Source organism: Zonotrichia albicollis, chromosome 23 (genome assembly GCF_047830755.1).
Source record: "Zonotrichia albicollis isolate bZonAlb1 chromosome 23, bZonAlb1.hap1, whole genome shotgun sequence".
In the NCBI taxonomy this organism is placed as follows: Eukaryota; Metazoa; Chordata; class Aves; order Passeriformes; family Passerellidae; genus Zonotrichia; species Zonotrichia albicollis.
The window spans coordinates 5,116,681-5,143,315 of NC_133841.1; the positions used below are offsets into that span (position 1 = coordinate 5,116,681).

Sequence of the window (26,635 nt, forward strand, 5' to 3'; positions counted from 1 at the left end):
GGACTGGGACGTGGGAGGTGCAGCTGCCCATGCTCTGTATTCCTGCAGCTTTTCTCTCCTTTCTGATTCTGATTGACTCAGAATTTGATGTCTGGAAGCCTCTAGGAAAATCTCAAATTCATCTGGATTAGGATCAACACCACCTTGTCTTTAAAGTGGCACCTCCCAGGCAGCAGCTTCCCTTCAGCAGCTTCCCTCAGACACAAAAGGGGAATTTTAGGAAAATCCTCTCCACAGCTGTCATTCTGTTCATGGCCAAACCATCCCATCCCTGCCCCTGAGGAGCACCTCAGCCATCCTCTTCCTGAGGAGCAGGAAGAGCTCAGGGCATCAGGAATGAGCCCTGGCACATCCCTGGCTCAGCAGCAAATCCATCACCCATTTCCATTCTCCCAAGTTTCTGCTTTTCCCTGTGTGCCAGGTGCAGTGGGCTGTTCCTGCAGCTTTTTTCTCCATTCTGGTTCCAGAATTTGATGTCTGGAAGCCTCTAGGAAAATCTCAAATTCATCTGGATTAGGATCAACACCTCCTTGTCCTTAAAGGAAGTGGCACCTCCCAGGCAGCAGCTTCCCTCAGACACAAAAGGGGAATTTTTGGAGAATCCTTTTCAAAGCTGTCATTCTGTTCATGGCCAAATCATCCCATCATTGCCTTCTGGATCTCCCTCATCCAAGAAAACTGAGGAGATAAAGCAGATGGAGGCAGGGACAGAGGCAGCAGGAGTTCTACCAGCTCACATCTGTGACAAGTGACAGCGACAGTGCAGGGATGGGACAAGGGAATGGCTGCAAACTGAAGGAGGGCAGGGTGAGGTGGGATATTGGGAATTAGGAATTGTTCCCTGGGAGGGTGGGCAGGCTCTGGCACAGCTGGGGCTGCCCCTGGATCCCTGGCAGTGCCCAAGGCCAGGCTGGAGCACCCTGGGACAGTGGAAGTGTCCCTGCCATGGCAGGGGTGGCACTGGATGGACTTTAAGGTCCCTTCCAACCCAACCCATGCCATGACCTTGCTGTGCTCCTCCTGTACAGGAACACCCCCAGGCAGTGACATTTTGGGGGGAGGCTCCAGCTGCCTCCAGAGGCTGTGAGTGCACCCAGGGCTGGATTTGGGCTGTGCTTTCCTGCTCAGAGAGGACACTGAGGTGCTGCTGGAGGGGCAGGAGCTGCTCTGCAGCTTCTCCAGGTGAAGCTGTGCAGTGTGGGATGCTCCAATTCTCCTCTGAGACTCAGCAGGAAACACTGGGGATGTTCCAGCAGCCAGGAGAGCGATGGGGCTGGTTCTGGCTGGAGCAGGACAGCACTGGGATTTTCCAGGCCAGAACCAGCTCAGTGCTGTGTGACAGCTCAGGGCTGGGAATTTGAGACCAGCACCAGGAGAATTCCACAGGGAAAACCTGCCTGCTTTGGGAGCTTCCCATTCCCAAAGAGCAACTGGCTGCTTTGAAATCGATAGTGCACGGAAAGAGGGGCTTTGCATAAATTGCAAAAAATAAAAACTGTTCTGCCTTCTGGGGAGCAGTTGGATGGGGGCTGGGGGCTCTCAGAGCTGTCCCTGGGGCACAGAGGCTCTGGGTTAACCAGTGAGTTAGCTGTAAATTACCAGTAAGGTGATTTTTCTTTCCTTTACCCATTTATTTCACTGCCCATTGCAGATGGCAAAGGGAGTTCAGCCTCTCCTGCTGCCCAGCCCAATGCTGCCAGGATGCCTTTTGTGAAAAACGCCATTCACTTGTTTTTAAAATGTTAAAAGTTTCATAGTAATAAAATGGTTATAAAAATAGGACTACAATTAGAGTAATAAAAATTTGGACAATTTGAATTAGGACAATATGAGACAATAAATACAAAGAGTTACAGATGTCTGGGTACCTTTTTCTGGGCAGCACGAGCCTTAAAAAGGACCCACGTTAACAAAGGATTAACCCTTAAGAACAACAGCCTGTTGCATATTCATACACCTCATACATGATGCATAAATTCCATTCAAATACAGGATTCTGTCTGGTCAGCATCAACTTCTTCCTCCAAATCTTAACAGGGCCTTTGAGGCGGGAAGTTCTTTTCTTCTGATAATGGAGCAATAAATTCTTTTTCTCTGAAAGATTCAGGTGTCCTGTGGCTGCTATCTCACTGTGAGTCCTTTCTTTAAAAAAAGCATCCTAAATAGCATTGTTTCTATTTTATCATTTTTTATAACCTAAAACTATATTTAACACAGTACTTAAGAGAATTAATACAGCATTACTTTCTAACACAACACATATAATATTCATTTGAATATTTGCAAAAAGCCAATCATAAAATACATGCATTTTTCACACCTTTGAAATTCAACCCTCCCTTAAATGTGCTGCTGAGCCTGCTGTTAACAGCTGCTCACTGCTGGCTCTGTGGCTCCTGCTCCCCATGGAAATCCCAGGACGCTGCTTGTGTTTCCGTGTGGATCAGCTGTTAGCACTTGTTCCTTTATCTCAAGTGGGAGTTCTTTATCTCAAGTTATCTCTGGAGCAGATCTGGAGTGCTCAGGGCTCACTTGCACCGTTTGTAAGGGGAAATGGGATTATTAGCCAGTGGTTACCCAAGGGGCAGAGCAAAATCACAAATCCTTTAGCTTGGAAAAGTCTTTTAAAATCATCAAGTGCAACCATGATATCCTCAGGGAGAGCCTCTTCTTCCTTTCACTTCACACCTCTGCTTTTAATGCTTAAATATGTCCAATAATGGGCATATTTAATATTTATTATTATTTCTTTATATATATATTGATTTATTTTTATATAATATAAATTTATTCCTATACTATAGATTTATTTTTATAATATATTCATATATTATATATTTATTTTATTTAATATTTATTATTACTTATTTTATGTATTTATTTTTATAGTATATATTTTATTTGTTTATATTATATATTATATATTTATCTATATATAGTATAGATGATATATAACAGTATGTATTATATATAATAAATAATAATATATATTACATATATGTAATATCTAATATCTAATATATTATATATTATATATAACATATAACATATTATATATTATATATATTATATGTTATATATTATATGTTATATATTATGTTATATATCATATATTATGTATAATATATTGTATATAATATATAATCTGTTGTATATAATATATTATATATTATATATTATATATTGTATATTGTATATTATATATATTTATTTATTATTTATTTTAATATCCCGTATTTCTTGCCCAATAATGGGAAGAGTTTGCATGTGTGACATCCTCTTGGCACAAGAGCATCAAGTACGTGTCAGAGTTGGATGGGTTTGGTGGCACAGGGCAGCTTTGGTGGCACAGGACATGGTGTCCATGCAGTGAGTTAATGTAGCCCCTGCTGGGGTGAGACAGAAGGACCTGCAGACAGTGAAGTGAAAAAATCAGTGTTTGCAATGACTGACTCAGGCCTGGGAGCTTTTCCCTGTGTGCACAGCAAAGGTTAAAGTAAGAACTTGGTTTGAATTTAAATATCATATTTTAAAAAGCCAGACAACAGCTTTTCAAGTTGCAGAGGCTGCTGATTTTTTGCTGCAGCTTTGTTCCATGGATCCCAACATCCCCAGGTCCTCCCCAAGGACTGAGCTCCCTCCCAGCCTGCAGCAGCACTCGTGGGTCTCACTTCAGAGCTCAGAGGGGATGGAGCATGTGAAACATCACAGATTTGTTATTTTGGTTGGGAAAGACCCCCCAAGATCATGGGAAGCCCTTGCAGAGGTTTCAGCACAGACTGCAGATTTATTATCCTTAATTACAGCACCTTGTGGAAGGGAGAGAGAGAGCCAGGAGCAGCTCCAGTGAGTGACCTCAGAGTTTGCTCTGCCCAAGGAGCTCAGAATTGCCTGACAGCAGCTGCTGTCTCCTGTGCTCACACATGGAGCCTGTAATTCCAGCTGCTCCTCTCTCGTGCTGCAGGAATTCTGCAATAATTACAGGGAGCAATTTGAAGGGAGCTGCTTCTTCCCTGAGAGGAGTCACGGGAAGATGCACCCACCCAGCCAGGTGAGTGTCATCACCTCTGGGAAAGGCTGCTCCAAAATGATGCAGTGACAGGACACAGGGAATGGCTCCCACTGCCAGAGAGCAGGGTCAGATGGGATTTTGGGAAGAAAATATGGGTGGTGAGGGTGGTGAGACCTTGGCACAGGGTGCCCAGAGCAGCTGGGAATCCCTGGCAGTGCCCAAGGCCAGGTTGGAGATCCTGGGACAGTGGAAGGTGTTCCTGCCATGGCAGGGATGGCACTGGATGTGCAAAGGCAGAGACAAGTCCAACTTCCAATCAAACCTGAGCTGAAAAATGAGTTTTCATGGCATAAGCCTGTCCCACCACCTTTGGGGACTTTGGGCAGGGGACAGAGGGACGGGACCCTAGCAATGGCTCCCACTGCTAGAGGGTGGGGATGGATGGGAGATTGGGAATTAGGAATTGTTCCCTGTGAGGGTGGGCAGGCCCTGGCACAGATTATTCCATGGATGCTCCATCCCTGGCAGTGCCCAAGGCCAGGCTGGAGCACCTGGGACAGTGGAAGGTGTCCCTGCCATGGCAGGGCTGGCACTGGATGGGCTTTGAGGTTCCTTCCATTGAGGGATTCTGTGACCCCTTGCAGCACCTGCTGCAGGTGATGCTGCACCACAGGCATGGCCTCCCTGTGAGGCTGCAGGGCATCATCCCACCATGGCCCAGGAAGGATTTCCAAGCTGCCAGCTCATCCTCAGGTGGGTTTTTCAGAGCCTGGCTCACTGGGCAGCTCCCCTGGGCTGGGCAGCAGGAGTTTCTGTGCCCTTCCTTCCTCAGGGCTCCCAGAAGCTGTTGGGGCTGGGGCAGGATTTTAGAAATCTGAAGAAATTTGCATGACCTGAGGAGGGTTTTCAGGGCTCTCAGGGCCTGCCAGACTCTCTCCAATCATCTGAACAAATCCAAGCTCTGAAGGTTCACCCTGCAAGGGAGAGAATTGCTTCATTCCCACCTTGTGGTGCAACAGAACATCATCACTCAGGGTTTGGTAAGAACAGGAGAGCACTGCCCAGGAGGGTCCCACCTGTTCCCTCCCTTTGCTCCTCTGGCCTTTCCCGCTGGGTTTTTGCTTTCCCAAGGTCTGAGGGTGGTGGCACTGTGTCCCTGTGTCCCCATGTCCCTGCTCCAGGTGTCCTCAGCTCCTCTCCCATCAGTGAGTTCTGCCTTTGGAGCTGCTGGGCTGCCAAGAGGAAGAGGTCACTGAGCTGCACAGGAAGGGAGAGTCATGAGACTGAGAACAGTTTCGCAAAAAAAATTGTGTTTCTCCTTTTTTTATATACTGAAAACCCCACAGCCACCTCTGTCTGCACCAAAATCTGAGGTGAGAAAAGCTGAGATCCTGAGGTGCAGCTGTGAAATGAGGAATGAGGAATGTTCCACGTGTGGGATGTCAGTGGGGAGTGTTTGGAGGAGTCCTGATGGGGGGGAAGACCCTCCCCATGCAGGTTGTGGGGAGCTGAAGGGTGAATTTGGCATTTGGGCTGTGCCCCTCCAGCTCTGCAGCCGCCCCAAGTGGGGACAGAGCCCTCAGGCAGCAGGGTCTTTTCCTTGAGATTATTTCTTCTTATTATTTCCTCTTTTCCCTGAGATTATTTCACAGTGGTGGCATCTTATCTTGTCACTGCAAAGCTCTTAGAAAAACATAGAAGGAGCCTCTTGAACTGATGTGACAGCCTTGGAACAAAGACTTCATCAGGTTCTGGGGGAAACATTTGCTCCACAACTCATTTTTCCCTGTCCACAGCTCAATTTCTCAAGTTTTCAGGAGCAGTGTGAAATATTTAACTGTGGTGAGCCTGGAGGAGGATGGAGGCAGATTAGAAACTGGGGTAGGGGAAGATATTTTGCACAGCTGAAATGACTGCAGCAAAAGAAATTAATGCCGAATGCCTGAGCTGTGGAGGTTTGATTTGTTAATGGCTTTGGCTTTGCAGGCATTTGGTTGATGTAGCAAATTTCTCAGTGCCATGTGCAGAAGTGCTGATTTCTCCCAGCACAGCTTCAAAATCTGGAAGCAGAAATGGAGATAATTCTGCTAATTGTGCCTGCTGAGATGGAGCTGCAGCATTTGGTACCTGCAGGCAGGATCTGACACAGCTCACGGTTGTTGTCACTGCCCTGGGAAAGGACCAGTGTCCCTCTTGGGCTGGAAGCCTTCAGGATACCTCATGCCATGAAATATTGTGAGATAAATGTGTCTGTCTGTGGGGGAATTGATACAGGAGCATAAAACCCTGCACATCCCCAGCTCCATCCCCTTGCAGCCTTGGCAGCAGCACCAAATCCCTGGGGGGTGTTTGTGAAAGGAGGGGGTGAACACAGAGCAGAGAATCCAGAGGGATGAACCCAGAGCAGAGAGGCCAGAGAGATGAATCCAGAGCAGAATCCAGAGGGATGAATCCAGAGCAGAGGAATGAATCCAGAGCAGAGCCCAGAGGGATGAATCCAGAGCAGAATCCAGAGGGATGAATCCAGAGCAGAGAGTTCAGAGGGATGAATCCAGAGCAGAATCCAGAGGGATGAATCCAGAGCAGAGGATGAATCCAGAGCAGAGCCCAGAGGGATGAATCCAGAGGGATGAATCTAGAGCAGAATCCAGAGGGATGAATCCAGAGCAGAGAATCCAGAGGGGTGAATCCAGAGCAGAGAGTTCAGAGGGATGAATCCGGAGCAGAATCCAGAGGGATGAATCCAGAGCAGAGCCCAGAGGGATGAATCCAGAGTCCAGAGGGATGAATCCAGAGGGATGAATCCAGAGCAGAGCCCAGAGGGATGAATCCAGAGTCCAGAGGGATGAATCCAGAGCAGAGGATGAATCCAGAGGGCCAGAGGCTGTGGTTTGGCTGGGATGGTGCCCATGCTGGTGGAGCTGCAGCACTGGCAATGCCAGGGGTCACAGCCTTGGCTCTGACCCACATGGAGCAGCAGGTATGGTGTGGGAAGGGAAGAGAGTCAAAAATAGCATTTCAGGGAAAACTTGCCCTCGCTGCAATCAGAGATAGGAAGAAGGATCAATTGTCCTGCAGCTGAGGATGCAGACTGTGCCAGACAGTCATTAAAGGCGTTTTCCTGTGCCTGCTGATGTGGCTCTGCTCTCAAACTCCATCCCCAGCCTGCTGGGAACTGACCTGTGGCTATTCCAGGGACGTGGGGACTCCAGTGGCCTCCCTGGCAGGTCACAGCAGGCACCAGCCCTCTCTGCCCCTCTCCCTGCAGGCTGAGCCCTCCTTGCACCTTGCCAAAAGCTGAGGTTCCCCTCAGCTCATGCAAACCCTGCCTGGGATGGGATCAGCTGCCTGCTGAGCAAGCTGCTCTGGGGCAGATCCTGTGGGACTGGCTGTGCTTGCAGGAGCTGCTGACAGACATGTGGGTGTTTTGTGTCCACCTCGTGTTTATGGAGCTGTTGTCCTGCAGGAACAGCCCAAGGGGAAAATGAAAATGTTGTGCAAATGCTCAGAGCTGGAGAGGAGAAGCTCCAGGGAGAGCTCAGAGCCCTTCCAGGACCCAAAGTGGCTCCAGGAGAGCTGGAGAGGGACTGGGGACAAGGGATGGAGGGACAGGACCCAGGGAATGGCTCCCAGTGCCAGAGGGCAGGCATAGATGGGATATTGGGAATTGGGAATTGTTCCCTGGAACAGGGTGCCCAGAGCAGCTGTGGGTGCCCCTGGATGCCTGGAATTGTCCCAGGCCAGGTTGGAGCACCCTGGGATAGTGGAAAGTGTCCCTGCCATGGTGAGGGTGACACTGGGTGGGTTTAAAGTCCCTCCCCACCAGTCTGTGACATTGAGAATCAGCCTGGCAATGTGCAGCTCCCCTCCAAACTCTGCATTTCTATAAGTAAGAATCTCTTTGTTTATGCACCTGTGTTTCATGGCAGCTTTGCCACAGGGAAAAAAGCATTTTTCACATGATCCAACACATTTTTTTCAGCTATTTCTGCAAATCTAGACTCCTCAAGGAGTGAGGCAAAGGAAAAGTAGAAATAGGTCAGGTATTTAAATAAGATGTAGTTGTCTCTCTTCACAGCAAGCTGCCTTTTTTCTGCCTGTGTGAATTGTGCTAATGTAGCAGGGAATAAAGAGAACAAAGGGAAGCAGAAGTGCCACGTTTTCATTCTGGGATTGCAGCTTCAGAGCCCTTTACTTTGCAGAAGTGATACTGAGACCACTCTGGAACATCTCAGCAAATGCTCCTGAAATAATAACTCTCAAATTGTCTGCTCAACCTCTCTGAATACATGAAATCCACTTAAAACCCTGCCTGTCATTTCTGCTGTCACATGAAAAATTGATTTCCCGGCTCCGAGCCTCGTCCTTGGTGCCTTGCAGTGTCATGAATGCATAATATTAAGGAAACACAGGGAAATTTTGGTGCTCTTAGGTTTGAAATGCAGACAACAGGCTGCCCTTGGTCGTTTGAGGTGGGTTTGGATTTCTCAGCTTGGCTCTGTGTTCCAGGAGTGCCTGTGGCTGGTGCCACCCTCCTGCCAGGCCTGCTGTCACCTCAGCTTAGGCTGCTGTCCCTGCTCCTGCTCCTTGGAGAGGAATCCACACTGAAAATCCCCTTTTTAAATAGCTGCACTAATGGCAGGACTTGGTTCCTTGAGTTTAAAGTTGTGTGATGGAAGGAAAATTTTCCTTTCAAAGCTGCCCCAGCCTCTGTTCTCCCCAGGCTTTGTGTTTCCAACCCCAGTGCTCCCAAGCAGAGCAGGGATGATTTCCATGATTTCCATCGTGTCTGAAATTTGATTAGACTGAAATTGTGTCATTGGGGTGCTGCAGTGCTGATCCAGAGGTGATGTCAGGGCTGGTTTGAGCTGGGCTTTCCCTCATGGACAGTTTGAAGCAGCTTTTCCCTTCATTGTAGGAGCAGGGACTGCTGCAGCCCAATCATCCTCACTCTTCCTTCCTCATTCCCTGCTGCAGTTGCTGCTCCTCTTCTCTTTTCTGCCCTGGAATTCTCCTCAGTGCCCATCCATTCCCATCCTTTGTGTTGAGGAGAAGCCAGATTTCCTCAGGACCCTTTACAAGCCATCATTTTTGGGGAATTTGGGTGTAGATAAGATTCATCAGCACCCTGAGAACAGCTGTAACCTGTGCAGACATCCCTCAAACACCACCCCAAGGAGCAGCAAACCCCAAAGTGCTCTGAGAACCCCCAAGATCTGGGTTCTTTTTCCTGACACCCCTGGGCTCTGCTCAGGGATTTTCCATCAGCACCAACCTCAGTCCAAGCTGCTCCTTGGCTTTCTCCTGGTGTGTTTTAGCCCTTTTTGAGCCCTGTCTTCTCTTCAGGCTCCTCCAAAGGGCTCTGGGTGTGCTCCTGCCCCCGGGATCAGAGGTTCAGAGCTGAGCCCTGGCTGACGATGGAGCAATGAGAGCTGTGCCCTGAATCTCCCTGACTTTGCTGCTTCCCCTTCTGCCTTCACCCCCAGCCTGACCCTTCCCTTCCCTGCCATTCTGCAGAGCTGGGGACGTGGTTTTGTCCTGCCCATTCCAGGGGGGACAGCACAAATCCCGGGGGTGGGACAATCCCTGTGCCCAGCCCTTCTCCTTCTGGCCGTTCTTAAGAGGAGGGACCTCAGCATCAGGTTAAAAGCCTGTCATTAATTGAAGGATGATTCAGCTGAAGTGTCACCGTGTGGATGCAGGGGGAGGAGGAGGAGGAGGAGGAGGAGGAGGCGCCTTCCTCGCTGGCCCCGAGCCACCATCCCCCCCTCCCTGTGCGCTCCCATTCCGCAGCAATCCGTGGTTTATCAGCCAGGAATGAGCTGGGGGTGGCGGCCAGGGTGGGATGCTCGGGGGTGTCACCCCCGTGTCGCGGTCCCCAAGGTCGCAGGGATGGAAAAAATCCCCTCTGGAAAAATCCCCAGCAGATCTCAGCACAGCCCCAGCTCTCTTCTGCCGTTTCTATGTCCTCTGAAGCTTTAGCTAATTCCTCTCTCTGTTTCCATTAGAAAAGGAGAAAAATCTGGGTTTTCAGATCAGCTCTGCCAACAGAGGCGGCTGTTCCAGGCCAGCGGAGGGGAGTGAGACGTGTCCGGGGCTGACAGAGCGAGGTTCCCCGGCCGGAATGTGCCCTGGGGCCGGCTCAGCTCAGCCCTGGGCCGGACTGAGCTGTCCGGAGCCCCGGGGAGCCGCTGCCACCGCGCATGATGTCACCGTGTCCTGCACTAAGTAGGTCACGGTGACACCGCTCAGTGCAGCGCTCTGCCACTGAAAAACAGCTTCGAGAGGGGACTCGGAGCACATCCTGCTCATCCAGGGGTTATCCAGCAATGGGTGGCATTAATGAACCCACCCCGCCGCTCTGCACAGCCCCCTTGGCTGGCAGCGCCGAGCATCAGATGGGATGAGGGAGAGCCAGGTTGCTATGGCGACCGGGAGCTGCGAACAGCGCTCTCCATCATCTTTCCTTCATCCTTCCATCATCCTTCCACCATCCTTCCATCATCCCTCCATCATCCCTCCATCATCCCTCCATCATCCCTCCAGCCCCCCCAGGCTCCCCTCATCCCCCCACAGCCAGCACACACGGCTGGGGTGCTCCCCAGGGTGGCAGAGCCCTCCGGGCACATTCCCAGCTCGGCTTCAATGTGTGTGGAATTTCAGGGAGCTGAGCTGTTTGTCACCCTCACACTGAGCTGTTCTGGGATGTGCCAACCCTGCTGCCATCCCCTGTGCCATCCCCAGCCCTGCTGCTGCTGTCCCCGTGGTTTCCAGCCCCTGAGCTGGTGATTTCAGCACAGCAAATTGTCCTCTCCAATCCCAGCTGCTTCCTGCAGTTTCACTGGCACAGGTGGATCCCAAGGAATAATGAGAAAAAAAAAGCAGGGAATTTCAAAGGTGTCCGTGCTATTTGTGTTCCTGTCATGATTTTGGGTGATCTCTGGGAAGCTCAGTGGCTGCTTCCCCCTTGTTGCCAGGCTCTAAAAATATCCTTTGAATTCACAGCCCTGCAGTGGGAGAAGCAGAGCTGCTCATCCCTGGAGGTTTTCTGAGTACCAAAGTGAGAGCACAGCTCCTCTGTGCTGTTGTTTTCCAGTGTAAAGCATCCATCAGCTGTTCCAACACTCCTTGCTACTCCAGAGTCATTGCCTCTTGTACATCTGAGTGGAAAACAGATGAATAATCCGCACCTTTGTCCTCTGCTTCAACCCCCTGCACCTCAGAGTCTTGCAGATGTTGAACAAACACATCCCAGGTGCCTGAAAGGTGCTGGATTCCCTTCAAAGTGTTTTTTGGGGGAATTTCTACCTTCCTTAGACTTCAGCTGGCAGGATTTGATCAGCAGCTGCTGAACAGTCCAGGAGCATCCTTTGAGGGAGGACTTTGCAAATGTGCCCCAGTAAATGTGGGGTGGTGAATTCATTCCCCCAGCTGGGCCATGGAGAGGATCAGCACTGGGAAGAGAATACAGGAAAGATTTTTGCTGTTTCTCACGATGTCCCAAACAGGAGGCAGCTCTGTGCTCATCCTTCTAAGTGCTCTTATTTTATTTATGTGCTGGTGCATTTCTAATGCCAGGCTCTTGGCATCACCCCCCATGTGCTGCTTTCCTCTGCTCCAGCCAAGCACTTGGAATCGTATTTTTGGCATGGTGGTTTTTATAAAATATGGAACACTCCAGCATCCTGAGGCCACGGATGAGCTCTGACTCCCCAAAGCTCCGCCAGGCTCAGAATAGCTCTGAGATGTGACTTCACTGAGGCTGCAGAAGAAGCTGCAGCTCATCCCTGCAGGGTGGGGCTGGGGAGCAGCACATGGGGCTGGGATGTGTCCCCATTGTCCTCCCTGCTGGCACTGCCCTGGTCCAACCCTCCCCACCCTTCCCCTTCCCTTCAAAAATTCAAATTACATTGAATTCTGAGTGAATTTAATGCACAGAATCATTCAGCACTTGGATTGGAAGGGACCTCAAAGGTCATGGAATCCGCCCCCCATTCCTGTGGTGTGCCAGGGATCAGGGAAGGGGCACTCTGTGGGTTTTAGGGCTCCCTCAAAGGGGGCATGTGGCAGGATGGAGCTCTGCCAGGGTGTTCCATCCCTCATCCATCAGCCCTGGCTGCCATGGGGGCTGGGAGCTGCCTCCACCTCAGGGGATTGGGAATTTTTCGTTTTGCCTGCTGGAGGAAATGAAATATTTAACACAATATTGGTGCTGTTTTAACTGAGGTTTTTTTTTAGCTCCTTCATTACTGCAGGTTCCCAGGAAATTCCCTGTTGAGTGAGCCTGTGGTTTTCCTCCTCAAAACCCCTGACCAGCTTTAGGGAGTGCTCATGGTGGATAAATGGCATCAGGCACTTGAGCTGATGGCACAAGGGTGGGAAAACCTGAGACTTCTCTTTGAGTTTCATCCAAAGATGAATTCCCAGAGATGAGGGAATCTGGAGCCTCCTGTGCTGGGTGGGCAGGGAAGGGGGAAATTATTTGTCCATGGAATGGTTTGGGTTGGGAGGGGAATTTATCCATGGAATGGCTTAAGACAGGAATTTATACATGAAATGGTTTGGGTTGGGAAGGAAATTTATACATGGAATAGTTTGGGTTGGGAGGGGAATTTATACATGGAATGGTTTGGGAGGTGAATTTATACATGGAATGGTTTGGGAAGGGAATTTATCAATGGAGTGGCTTGAGTTGGGAGGGATATTTATCTATGGAATGGTGTTTGGGTTGGGAGGGGAATTTATCCATGGGGTGGTTTGGGTTAGGAATTTATACATGGGAGGGTTTGTGTTGGGAATTTATACATGGAATGGTTTGTCTTGGGAATTTATCCATGGGATGGTTTGGATTGGGAGGGACCTTGGACAGGGACCAGACCAGGCTGCTCCAAGCCCTGTCCAGTCGTGTCTGGGGTGAATTAATATTCCCAGAGGGGTAACGAGCTCCAGGCCTGGTTTTAGCTGAGCTCAGGTCCAGCTGGGCCAGGCCTGGGGTTCAGGGGGTTCGGGCAGTCAGGGCTGGCCCTGGCTCAGCAGGAGATGGAGCTTGGCTGAGCTTGGGATCCCTCTCTTGGGTGTTCCATGGTAGGAACAGGGACATTCCCTGGGTGTTTCCACTCTGCCCGTGCAGTGACACTCAGAGTGATGGCTCAAACCACTTTGGGGCCTTTCCCACCACAAAATATTGCTTTGGGGTGCAGCCCCATGGCTGGGACCTGCCCCATGAGCCCCCGTGGGCTGTCTGGGGGTTTCACAGCAGCCCCTGCCCCATCACCTCAGGATGCCCTGCCAGGAGCACCTAAGCCAAAGGGGTTTGCAGAAATATTGCCCAGCTCTCTGGCATTCCCAGCTCTCCCTGGCAGGGATGATTTCCAGCTCCTAAATCAGTGAGGAGGGAAGTGCAGCTCACTGGCTGCTCCAGGACCTCCCAGCCTCGGGATCAATGGGAATAAATGCAATAAATTCAATTTTAGGAATGAGGGAGCCAAATATTTAATGGACTGGGGATTTTTATTTAATGGGTTTTTTTAATTGAATATTATTTTATGCAGTTAAATAAATATAATATAATTTTATTATAATTAATATAATATAGTTATATAATTATATTATATGATATATTATTATAGAACTATATCACATCATATATACTATATACTATATACTATATATAATATAGTATATATTATATATTCCATAATATATAATATATAATATATAATGTATAATATATAATATATAATATATATTATATATTATATGTTATATGTTATATGTTATATGTTACATGGTACATGGTACATGTTATATATATTATATTACATATAATGTATTAATATAATATGTAATATATATAGTATAAATTATAATAGATCTATTCTAGATATGTAAATATATATGTAATATATAATATTTATATAAATACTTATTATAATTATTAATATAATATAATATAATATAATATAATATAATATAATATAATATAATATAATATAATATAATATAATATAATATAATAATTTCTGTATGAATATTTAATGCTCATCTCAGCCAGAGGGGAAGGAATACACCTGAATGTGCTGCAGACACTTCATGGCAAAGGCCCAGCAGTGTTTCTTGTTTCATCCTCCCCAACATTGTGGCAGCTGCTGTTGTGGGAAAGGAAAGTGGCTTTAATGGCTCAGACAGGACTCAAAGGGACCCTGTCAGTGCAGCTGGCTTGGCTCTGCCTTGCCCTGTGCATGGGACACGTGTGACACTTTGCACTGTGTCATCAACAGTTCCTGTTGCTCATTAAAAGGGAAAAGCAGCGTTGTTGTCACAGCTCAGCAGGTGATGATGAAATTGGTGTCACCCAGCAGGTCCCAAAGCCAGGCTGTGCTGTGCTCTGCTCACTCCAAGGGCAAGGCTGAGCCAGAAAGGCTTGAAAGGCCCTTCCTAAGTGCAGGGGTTGAGTTCTGAGCTCACAGTTTAGCCTGGTGCTTCTGCTGCACATTAAAAAATCCCTTCTGAACAGGCACTTCTGGCAGCCTCTGAGGTGATCTGCCTGAGCACACAAAAGAAATACACTGTAAATATTTGCTGGTTTTGAAGATGGAAAAAAAATTCAGTGTCTCAAGTGTCACTTGAGTGCAGATAATGGTGAAAAACCACACGGTGAGGAGGCAGCTGTGCTCAGCTCAGTGACCTTTCCCAGCATCAGAATGCCTGCAGCAGCTGCTCTGACCTTTGACTATGGAAATTCTCCTTTTGATCCTGCCTTGAGATCCCCTTGATTCGTGTCTGACTTTCTTTGTAGCCTCTTTTCCGTGGCTTTGATCCATCTTAATGTCTGATTCTGGCAAGGCCACCTGGCTCTGAGGAGCTCTGAAAAGCCAGAGAGAAACATCCTGTGAGCCCTGAGAGGCTTTCACAAGGCAGGTTTTGCAAAACCCTTGTGGTTTCAGAGGTTTTCATCTCCCTCATGGCGCGTGTGAGTCACAGCCTGCCTGTGTCTGTGTGTGTGTGTGTCTGTGTGTGTGTGTCTCTGTGTCTGTGTGTGTGTCTGTCTGTGTGTGTGTCTGTGTGTGTGTCTGTCTGTGTGTGTGTCTGTGTGTGTCTGTGTGTCTGTGTCTGTGTGTGTGTGTGTGTCTGTGTCTGTGTCTGTGTCTCTGTGTGTGTCTCTGTGTGTGTGTGTGTGTCTGTGTCTGTGTGTGTGTGTGTGTGTCTGTGTGTGTCTGTGTCTGTGTGTCTGTGTGTGTGTCTGTGTGTGTCTGTGTGTGTCTGTGTGTGTGTGTCTGTGTGTGTGTGTGTGTGTGTCTGTCTGTCTGTCTGTCTGTCTGTCTGTGTCTGTGTGTGTCTGTGTGTGTCTGTGTGTGTGTGTCTGTGTGTGTGTGTGTGTGTGTGTCTGTCTGTGTGTCTGTGCATCCCCTGCACCCACCAAGGGCTCCTGGCTGGTTCCTCCTCTCTCAGGAACCTGTGGATGAAGGGAGCTGCCTGAACAGGGTGCAGAGGGGCTCTCAAACAGCCCAGCAGCCAAGGCAAGAAGGAAAGAGGGTGCTAAGTTGTCTCTGGATCACACAGTTCAGTAAATCATTGCTTTGAACCTTTTTTGAGAGCCAGGGTGTTCTAACAAGACCTGGATGGGGAAAGTCTCTTCTCTAATTTTCTCCCTCTGAGAAGGGTGGGGAGTGCCAAGGAGTCACAGGGATGATGCTGTCAAAATCATCTGAGTCTTGCAGAGGGAAATTGATGCTCTGAGTTGTAAGAGCTTAAATGAGGGATGTGAACTCCAGGTGGCTCTCCAAAATGCAGTTTATTGTATCCAAAATGCAGTTTATCCCATCCAACAGGTTACAGCAGTTCAGGGTTGTGGGTGACAGAGCTGTGCCTACAGCTGTCAGCTCCAGAGACCTTTAGTTTAGGTTACAATGCATTCTATACTTTTCTTTTGGTTCCAGTGCATTCTATACTTTTCTTTGCTGAGCATCTTCATACAGTAGAACCAATCTATACCTTAACTTTTATCTCTAGCCCATCATAGCTACTGTAATTACCATATTCATGTTACTGTTCTCCAATCACTAAAAGTCAGTACATTACAGTTTAAGCTAGAAGTTGTTTTTCTTGCAGTGGAAAATTCTGAGACCTTTTTTCTACTTACTTGTTTACCTGTGCTCTCTTCCTGCTTGGTAAAAAAACATCTTGTTTGAGGTGGGTTTATCCTTTGCTCTAAGTCATAAAGACTCTTGCTTCCATCTCTATTCCTTCATCAGACTCTACATTTAAAAATCTTTCTGCCAAGCATCTGTGAGACTTTCTTGTCAAACTTTCATCCTTCCCAACATGGAGTGTGTAAATCTCTTCTGGCAATGGGACCTGGTTCTTTGGAGCTGCCACACTTGAGATGTGGGAGAGGCAGAGCTGCAGCTCTGGAATGAAATATCCACCCAGGATTATTGATATGTGATGCCCTTTGTGTCCTGGCACCCTGGGACAGTGACTTTGGGATTCTTGTGGCACATGAAGAGTGGCAGCTCCCACAGGCTGGGGACAGAGGGGACACAAAGGGCACACAGGTCTCAGTGCAGGTTTTGCTCCTGTACCCCTTGGGAATTCAGCTATTCCTGTTTTTCTCTGTTGAGGCTGTTGTGGGAATAATTTTCTCAGTAGTTTTGCTTCGAGCCCATTGCCCTCAGTATCATTGCTCTGCAAGCTGCAGAAAACCACAAGTGCTTGGGTGAGATAGACCCTGATCCCTGCCCTGCCCTGCCAGCCCAGCCTGGGCCCTGAACCCTCTAGAGACAACACTTATCTGTCCCCAAATGTCACTCGTTGTACCTCAGATACGTCCTTGTTTATTACACATCTTATATCCAGTGGCTTTTTACACCCTGCTCAAGAAATTCTTCCCTGTGAGGGTGAGAGGCCCTGGCACAGGTTATTCCATGGATGCTCCATCCCTGGCAGTGCCCAAGGCCAGGATGGAGCCCCCTGGGACAGTGGAAGTGTCCCTGCCATGGCAGGGCTGGCACTGGGTGTGGTTGAAACTTGATGGTCCTGAAGGTTCCTCCCAGCCCAAAGCATTCCATGATTTTATGGCTCCATCATTGTCACCTCTCTGCCACCACACCTGGCCTGGAGAGCTGATTGAACCTTCCCTGAAGTTTTCATATCCCTGTTTGTCTCCTTGGTTCTTGTTAGGAAGCAGATCCTTGAAAATTGCCTTTTTTTAGCCCTCTTGAGTTTCTCTCTCCCTGTTTGCTGTGTTTTTTCTTCATGCAGAATATAGCTGCTGCTTTTTTGGGCTCTTTTCTGCAGCCTCTCTTCATCTGGGAGTCTTTTCAATGTTTTTTTTTCATGGCTGAACCCTCTCAGAGGCTGACAAGGATCCAGGTGAGGCTGACATGAGGTGTCACCATGATGGGCTGTTCTCCATCCTGCCCCTCACATTCCTCACATCTTGTGTGCAGCTGCAGCCTTCCTTGGAGCCAGAGAATCACAGAAAATCCTGAGCTGGAAACCAACCAGTGAGCCCACAGTGCTGCTGCCTTTCCAGAGAGAGGCCTTGCTCTAAACTCTGGGAAGGTTTGATGGTTTAAAGCAATCCCCTTTGGAATCCATCCCAGTGGGTTCATTGCTGCTGAGCCCTCATTTCACACTTGGTTGCACACTTGGTTGAAATCCCTCTGGTTTGTTGTCATGAAAATCAGGCAATTACTGTGCTGGCTTTGCCATCTCTACCCAAATCCTGCTGCTGAAAAGAGCTCATTTCCCACTCTGTCCATGGGACAGCAGTTCATTTAAAAATCCTGGGAAAGCTTCACAAAGCCCTGTTCCATTGGAGCCCTGGCAGGGATGGGGCTGCAGCTCTGGTGCTGCTGTCCTGGGATGTTCCCATTTCCCCATCCCTGGTTCTGTGTCCCAGTTCCCATCTCCCCATCCTGCTGTGCTCCCACTGGGGAATGTCTCATCAATTTGCTGTGTTCTCATCCTGTAGCTCCTTCCAGGGCATTCCAGCTCATCTGGGCTTGTTTTTGAGTGTGGAATCATGGAATGGTTTGGGCTGGAAGGGACCTCAAAGCCCATGCAGTTCATCCCCTTTCCACTTTCCACTTCCCATTAGCCCAGGTTGCTCCAAGCTGGCATCTCCTGTATTCACATTTATTTAACAATCCATTTATGCAATTTCTCAGCCTTACACCTCTTGTCCTCACCAAAATTCCCTCTGATCTTTCTGATCTTTCTGCTCTCCTTCCCTTCCCACCTCGTGCTGGTGCTGTCTCTGTGCAGCTCTCACAGATGTCTGTGGCCATTTCTGTGCCACTTGCCTTGTGTTTCCCCCGAGGTGCTGGATGAAGTGCTCACTCAAAACTCTCACATTTCATGGGCCAGTGATCTGCTTCCACTCAGAGCCCTCCTTTCCCTGCTGCTTTCCCTTTTGCCAGCGTTCCCCCAGTGGCTCAGGGGCTGCTCTGGCTCTGGATGTGTGTCCCACACACATGGGATTTGTGTCCCACACACATGGGACGTGTCCCACACACATGGGATGTCTCACACACACATGGGACGTCTCACACACACATAGGACGTCTCACATACACGGGACGTGTCCCACACACATGGGATGTATTTCACACACATGGGACATCTCACACACACATGGGGTGTGTGTCCCACACACATGGGATTTGTGTCCCACACACATGGGATGTCTCACACACACATGGGATGTGTGTCTCACACACATGGAATGTGTCCCACACACATGGGATGTGTCTCCCTGCTCGCATGGGGCTCCCAGCACAGCTTTTGCCTCCTCCTGTGAGCCAGGAGATCAAGGGGAGATGGGGAGGAGGAGAATTGCCCCAGTCCTGCAGGGCTCACTGGGCCAGGAAAAGGCAAAGGGCAGCCCCAGCCTGGGCTCAGCAGCTGTGGCTGGTTCTGCTGAGCTGTAGGAGAGGCTGTTTCCACCCCAAAATATTCCCTGTGTTGTGTGAAGAGCTGATTTTGTAGAAAGCACCAACACCTTGGTGTTTCTTATGAATAAACACCTTAGGGTTTCTTATACAATAATAAATAATATAATTATATAATTATATAATATTAATATATTAATATTATATAAGTATAATATATATTATATTATATTATATTATATTATATTATATTATATTATATTATATTATATTATATTATATTATATTATATTATATTTATGATATTATATTAGATTATATTATACACCTTGGTGTTTCTTATATAATAATAAATAATATATATAATATATATTATATATTATATATTATATATATTGTAATACAGTATGTGTGTATTATATATAATATAATGTATATAATATTAAATAATATAATAATAAAATAAACACCTTGGTGTTTATTTTGAACAGAAATCACTGTGCTTCATCCCATACAGACATTCCCACATGGCTCCCTCGTCCCTGGCAGGATGGGAGCAGTGCTGGATCCTGATTCCCCCAGAATCTCTTTTCTCTCTTCCATCCTTCCAGCAGCCTCAGGGGTGCTGGGGCTGGGTCCCTTCCCTGCAGTGCTCAGCACCCACACCCTGCTGTCCCTTGGGGTGATCAGGAGTGGGGTTGTTGCCCAGGAGGAGCCCCAGGAGCAGCAGCACCATCACATCCATCCCTTTGTCCTGATGGACTTGACTTCATCAGGGCTTGGTGGGGAGCCAGGGCTGGACTCAGCCCTGCAGTGCCACAGGGGATCCCTGAGGGTTTTGGGTGGGAAGGGACCTCAAATCCCATCCAGTTTCACCCCTGCCGTGGCAGGGACACCTCCCACTGTCCCAGGGGACTCCAAACCCTGCCCAGCCTGGCCTTGGGCACTGCCAGGGATGCAGGGGCAGCCCCAGCTGCTCTGGGCACCCTGTGCCAGGGCCTGCCCACCCTCCCAGGGAACAATTCCCAATTCCCAATTCCCAATATCCCATCCAGCCCTGCCCTCTGGCAGTGGGAGCCATTCCCTGTGTCCTGTCCCTCCATCCCTTGTCAACATCCCCAAAAGGTGGTGGGACAGGTTTGTGCCATCAAAACTCCTTTTCCAGCTCAGGTTTGATTGGAAGTGGGGCTTGTCTGTGCCTTTGCTGCCCTCAGGGTCCTGCTGAGCATCACTGATCTCCAAAGGGTATTTCTGTTGTGTGTTGCCCTTGTCTATGAGAGACTTTGTTGTCATCCAGGGTTGTTCTGCTCCATCTCCATCCCAGCCCCTCCCTCTGGGATGTGAATTCAGCAGGAGCTCAGGGAGCAGCTCCCATCCAACAGTGATGGATGGGGAGGTCTGGCTCTGCTTTCCCAGCTGCTGCAGCAGCTGTTCCCTCCCTTGGGGCCCAGAGCAAACCTGGGCTGTGCCACTGCTGCTCCAGGAGCCAGGCTGGGCTGGAAACCAGAGGGCATTTCCTTTTCCTGCCCCTCCCTGGCCTCAGCCCAAGCTCTGGAGCAGTGGCCAAGAGCCCGGAGGTGAAGCAGGTCCAGCTGGGGCTGGTGGCAGTGCTGGTGGCCCCAGCAGGGACACCAAGGAGGGTTTGTCAGCCCTGAGCACTCACAGATCCCTGGGGATTGCTCCATGCAGGAGCTGCCCTGCTCCCCCAACTGAAGCTTTAAGGCTGAACCCTGACATGAAGAAAAGCAGCAGGTGATGAGTGAGCTTTGGCAAGGTGGGATCTGGGCATGAGAGATGGGAGGGAAGCCTTAATTCAATCGGGTTGTCACAGACTGGGAAGGATCAGAGCATCTTCTCCTGATCCCTCCATGCCAGGACAGCGTTGGCTTCACTCAGACTCAGTTCAGGGGATTCTCCTCATCCCAGCAGGAACTGAGACCCAGAGTGATGCAGCTTCCTGCAGGTCCCACAGCCACAGGGCAGCAGGAGCTCCAGATTCCCAGGTCCTGCCTGGGGTCAGAATTCAGATTATTGAGGTTCTGTCTTGGTTTGGAAAGCCAGGAGTCTGCTAAGGAAGGCAGGAGCCTCCCCTGTAATGGAGAATGTAAACCCTCCCCACCCCTCTGAATTGCTATAAATTTTAAAATAAGGGGCTCTCAGGCAAAAATATGGGAGCAGGAAATAAACGTTCTTTAATAGGGAAGGGAAAAAAATAAAAGGGTAAAATAAACACTGCAGTGCACCAGAACAACAGTGACAGAGTCAGAACCCAACCTGACACCCTGTGGGTCAGGGTGTTGGTGGCAGTCCCATTGGAAATGTGGCTCAGCCCTCCTGCAGTGTCAGGGGTGGCTCTGTTGGAGCAGGGGGATCTGCAGAGAAGGATGGATTCTGCCTCTGAAGATCCAGTGGAGGAAGAGGCAGCTGCTGTTCCTCTGGGGAATCCAGTGCAGAAGCCGTGCTGGTGTCTCAGAACCTCTGGATTATATCTGGGTAGGAATGCTTGGCTCCTCCCCCTGGGCTCACATCTCCCAGTGGGATGTTACAGTTCTTGTCAGCCATGCAGTGACATTCAATAGCTGTTATCAGCAATGTCCCCTCCCAGGGAGGTGTGAATGTGGTCACTCAAAGAGAGAGATAAGGCAAACTGCCCACTTGACAAAGGTAATCTGCCACACACATGGTAATGGAAAACATCTTGCATTGCAATCTTCAACAGGTTCCTCTCCCCAGATCCTCTGAACTTGCTGTGGGAGAGGAAAAATCCTCCACCCTTATCCCTGTTAGGGACACTTGGTGCTGGAGCTTTTCCCAAGGAGCCTCTGAGAGGCTTCTCTGGGTGTGCAGCTCATTCCTCTAAGACACAGCAAAAATAGCAGCCTAAGCTGGGATTGCAGCCCCAGCTCACCCAGGCAGGAGTAAATAACATTAAATACCTGTAAGAACATTAAATACACGAGGGCTTTGTGTGCTGGGCCCTGCCAGCCCCTTCCACCAGCCAGGCATTGTTGTGGAAGTGGTGAAAACCCGAATTTGGGAACTGCAGCTTAAGGGATGTGACACCACCTGAAGAGTCTGTTCATGGAAATGGAGTAAAAGCTGCACAAAGGACTTGGGCTGTGGCACTGGAAATGCTGGAATGGCTCAGACAAGGCAGGACCTGGGGTCTGGGAGCCAAACACAGGGAATGGGATCCCAGCACATCCCCCTGGAGCATCCAGAGAGGCAGCAGAGTCAATGTCAACCATTCTAAACCACTCAGCATTACACTAAAAAAGCTGGAAATGTGGGAATTTGAAGTGTGGGTGAGGCCACAGGAGAGAATTCCCAAAGGCCAAGTCCCTGGATAGCCCTTCCCGCTGGTGGTGGCTCATGGGGATGGATCTGCTGCAGGATTTTCCTCTCCTGGGGATCTCTGGCGGTTCTTGGCTGGTCCCGAGGGATCATGGCTGGAGCTGGGCCCCATCAGTGGGGCCATGGCACTGCTGGTGCTTCCCTTCCTTCATGGAAAGGGCTGGTGAGCACTGACACAGCTGCCCAGGGCACGCGGAGGTGGCACTTGGGGACATGGGTCAGTGATGGGGGAACAGTTGGGCTTGATGATCCCAGAGGGTTTTCCCCACCTGAATGATTCCATGATTTATGATTTCTCTGCTTATGGCACAAGGATTTTATTTGGGATTTGGAGCAGGGGCCTTTATGGCCTTTAGCAAAGGGGGACATTCGTGCCAGCCATCCTGGCCCTGCTGTCCTCGTGTCCCCGCTGGCAGGGACCCCAACAGCCACAGACAAACCAATGGGGGGGCAGAATGTCCTGATTCACTCATGGGAGTCATGTTTGGTGCCAGAACTGGGTTGGGGGGTTCAAAACCTGCAGGGACAGGGTTTTGTCCCAGCCAGTTTGGTCTGTCTGTGTCTGTCTGAGAGGGAATTGGGAACAGCCACCACCCCATGTGTGATCCCTCCCACTGTTCCAGGCTGTGTTTCAGCCTGAGCTCAGCCCAGGGATGTCCCTGCCTCTGCTGCAGGCACAGAGCTGGTGCCAGGCCTGGTGTCATGGGGTGCCCAGGGGTCACTGCAGGGCATTCAGGGGGCAGTGCCCGAGCTGGCAGCAGCCCCTGGGCCCTCTGGCCTGCTCTGTGCCCTGCCCGTGGAGCTGAGGCCTCCCACAGGATCCCAGTACAGAGTGGGAGGCTTCACAAGGCCAGAGATGAGCTCGGAGCTCAGGCTTGGCTTAACACAGAGTTGTGGCTTGGCTGCAGGATGTGCCTGACCTAAAAACACCCATCCCATCCCATCTGTGGCTACCCCCACCCCATGAATCCCATCCCACCCCATCCCATGAATCCCATCCCATCCCACCCCGTGGATCCCATCCCACGGATCCCATCCCATGGATCCCATCCCAACCTGTTTGTTCCACCCCATCCCATCTGCTCTGTCCCATCCCATCTGCCTCATCTTGTCCCTGCCCACTCTGTCCCATCCAGTCCAGTCTGCTCCACCCCCTCCTGTCCACTCCATCTTGTCCCATCTTGTCCCATCTGCATTGTCACATTGTGTCATTCGTGTCCCACCCCATCAGCCTCTCCTGTCCATCTCACCCTGTCCTGTCCCATCCCATGGATCCCATCCCATAGATCCCATCGCATCCCATCCCATCCCATGGATCCCATCCCACCCCATGGATCCCACCCCTCCTGACCGTGTCCCTCTGTCCCGCAGGGAGAAGCGCTCCCTGCACGTCTCTGTCACCAACCCGGTGCAGTGCAGCCTGCACGGCAGGAAATGCACCGTGTCCGTGGAGACCAGGATCAACCAGCCCCAGCCGGATTTCACCAAGCACCGCTCGGGCTTTGTGCTCTGCGTGCCGGGCAATTAGCGGCTCCTCCCTCCCCGGAGCGGGGCCGGGACCGCGCTCCTCCCGCCGGGATCCACCGGGAGATGCTCGGCAGCGACATAAAGGTGCCTAAAGCAGCCTAAAGAAGCTCAAGGTTTGGAAAACCCCAATTCCAGGGGTTTAGAAAAGCCAAATTCGCGCGGAATGAAGAGCTAAAATAGCTGGTGACTTGTTCTTCACATTACAAACCAGGCTGGAACACCAGGAGAGCACTTCCTTTGGAATCAGTCTGAAAAAAAAGAGTTTCTAGGTACTTCCACCACCCCTTCTTCCCTTTCCCACGTTGATTCCTCTGCCCCTCTCCGCTTCTCCCTTCCATGCTCCTTCCCCTTGTGTCAGTCTTTGCAGCTCGATGCAGCCTCCAGAGGAGGAACCAAAGATGCCCAGCTCAGGGAGTCGGGTTCTGTCGGGCCAGATCCCACAGAACCGGGGCCAGGCTGGGCAGGGAGGGCTCCCTCCCACACTCCACACTCCTGCAGCCCCCAAGGTTCATGGAGACGCCTCCAGAGCTGCTGCTTTCCCTTGGGAATTCATCAACCCATCGAGGCACCTTGGCTGGACAGGGGACTTGCAGTGCAGGCCTGGATAACTTAATCCTGCATTGCTTTTTTTTGCCTTAATTACCCCTCCAAGGGCCTGGAGCAGGTGGGACCATGTGGCCTTGCTGAATTTTGGATGATCCACGTGGCTTTGTGTCTGTGCCAGCGTTGGGGTGAGCCCAGGAGCAGGAGGAGTTTGGGGGGCCAAGCTTTGCACTATCCAGCATGAACCTGGCACGGCCCCAGCTGCCAGCACCAGGCTCCTCTCCCTCCGTGAGTTTTCCAGCCTCTCCCCACAGTGGCCTGTGGGTTTTGGGGTGTTGGGCTGGTCCTGCCCTGCCCAGACAACCCCAAGCTCTGTGTTGATGGATCTCCTCAGTGGTTCATTCCCACTGTGCTGGGCACTGCTGTGGTTCCTGAGCAGCCCAGGCTGGTGGGATTGGACATTGGGATTGTACGGTGGGATTGGACATTGGGATTGGACTTTGGGATTGTCCTGGCACTGCTGGTCAGGTCAGGATTCCCAGCCTGGAGATGGGGGTGCTGGGGGTGACCCCACCTCGGGGTCAGCAAAGGGGAGCAGTTGTTTGATGGAGCATTTTGGGAATTTGAAAGCCTGGAAGAGGCTCCTCAGGCACAAGGGTTTCCTGAAGCTGTGCCATGGACACGGGGCCCGGGACAGGTCACTGCAGCCTTGGTGTCCCCCTGGCACCCCCGAGACCGGGGGGGACAGGGATGTGGAGCACAAATGAGCACGGGAGCCCCATGGCAGTCTCCATTCCCATTGTCCCTGGCCTTGGACCAGCCCTGGGAGCATCCAGCACCCCCAGCCCCTCTCAGGGGGCAGCTCTGGGATGTCCCCTTGGGCAGGGGCTCCCCCAGACCCCCCAGCACCAGCACAGGGCCAGGAGGGGACAGCGACAGCCCCGACCCTGCCAGGCTCACAAAACACCCCGGGATCACCCCAGGAACCTTCCAGCACCTCCTTGGACCCCAAACCAGCTCCTCTGGAGGGGCACCCCCAATGCCAAAGGCCGGGACCCCCCCGGCCGTGTCTGTGCCTTGGGATTTGCACTTCTCGCCTCCGGTCCCGGTGCAAACGCCCCCGCCCCGGGGTGGGATCAGCACTTTTGTCCCTCCAGGAGAATGGGGGGATGGAATCGGCATGGACAGCAAGGAATTGCAGCTTGGGAAATGATCTACCATGAGATGGCAATATTGTATGTGATGAGATGTGTCTTATAAAATATATTATCTGTTCCTGCTCTGGTTTTATATATATATATATAAAATATATATATAAATATATAAAATATATATATTCTTGGTTTTCCCATAAATTAACTATTTCTAAATTGAAACTTGGATTCTCAGCCGGGGGCGATAATGCAATGAACCTTTTTTTTTTTTTAATAAATCGCTGATATTTTATGTGTAAAAGAGCATTAAAAAAACCCTACTATAATGGACCTGGATTTTGTTTACATAATTCACATAATAAATAATAAAAGAAAGCAATTAGCTCCATCCCACCGTGGCACTGCCCGTTCCTGATGATGCCCAGAGGGATGGGATGGATTTCCCAGTTATCCCAGTTATCCCAGTATCCCGATTTTCCCCTCGGTGCTGCCGCTCTCCCACCACGGGGTGACCCCGGTAACGCGATTAAAGCGGCGGCTGCGTTAAATCTCTGTCGTCAACACAAATCCAACCTCCGATGGCTGCGAGCGCAGAAAAGACTCGGCCACGAGCCGCTGCCGTGTAATGGATGGTCAGTGCATTTTTATTTAATCAGCACAGTACAAAAATAAATAAAAATAAGGGGAGGGGATTAAATTACAGGCACACTGAGCCCCATGACACAGTCGGTCGGGTTATAAACCACACATACTTACAAACACACTATACACATACATACAAAAATGAGACAAATATAAATTAATAAGTAACAATACCCACCAATTTGGTCAACAAAGATCTACAGAAGAGATTGCACTAAAAAAACGTACGTACACATGTATCATTAGCAGGGTCCAATGTACAGCCATGAAGAGCTTCAAGTGAAAAATCAAAAATAAAAATAAATGGCACGTTATTTCTCCCTCTTGTTCGCCAGTTTAACGCCCGATGGACCAGAACTAAACTAGAACTGAGCACACGGAGAAAAGAAAACGATAAAACCCAAAGAGAAGGTCTCAGTCCCCAGGCCTGATACGGGAATACCGGCTCGAGACTGCGGTGTCGGGGTGGTGGCGGTCTTTGTGCATGGGTGTAATTTTACAGCCAT

At 49.9% G+C, this 26,635-nt stretch overlaps 1 protein-coding gene across 1 annotated transcript in view; it reads left to right on the forward strand.

Annotated features, from left to right (window-relative positions):
* Window positions 1-26,433, forward strand: part of MYO1D (myosin ID) — a 172,532-nt gene extending 146,099 nt beyond the window's left edge. Inside the window, exon 22 of the mRNA XM_074557944.1 lies at window positions 23,635-26,433. Coding sequence (XP_074414045.1) covers window positions 23,635-23,791 — 157 coding nt within the window. The 3' untranslated portion in view covers window positions 23,792-26,433. The remainder of the gene's footprint in view (window positions 1-23,634) is intronic.
* Window positions 26,434-26,635: the final 202 nt, after the last annotated feature.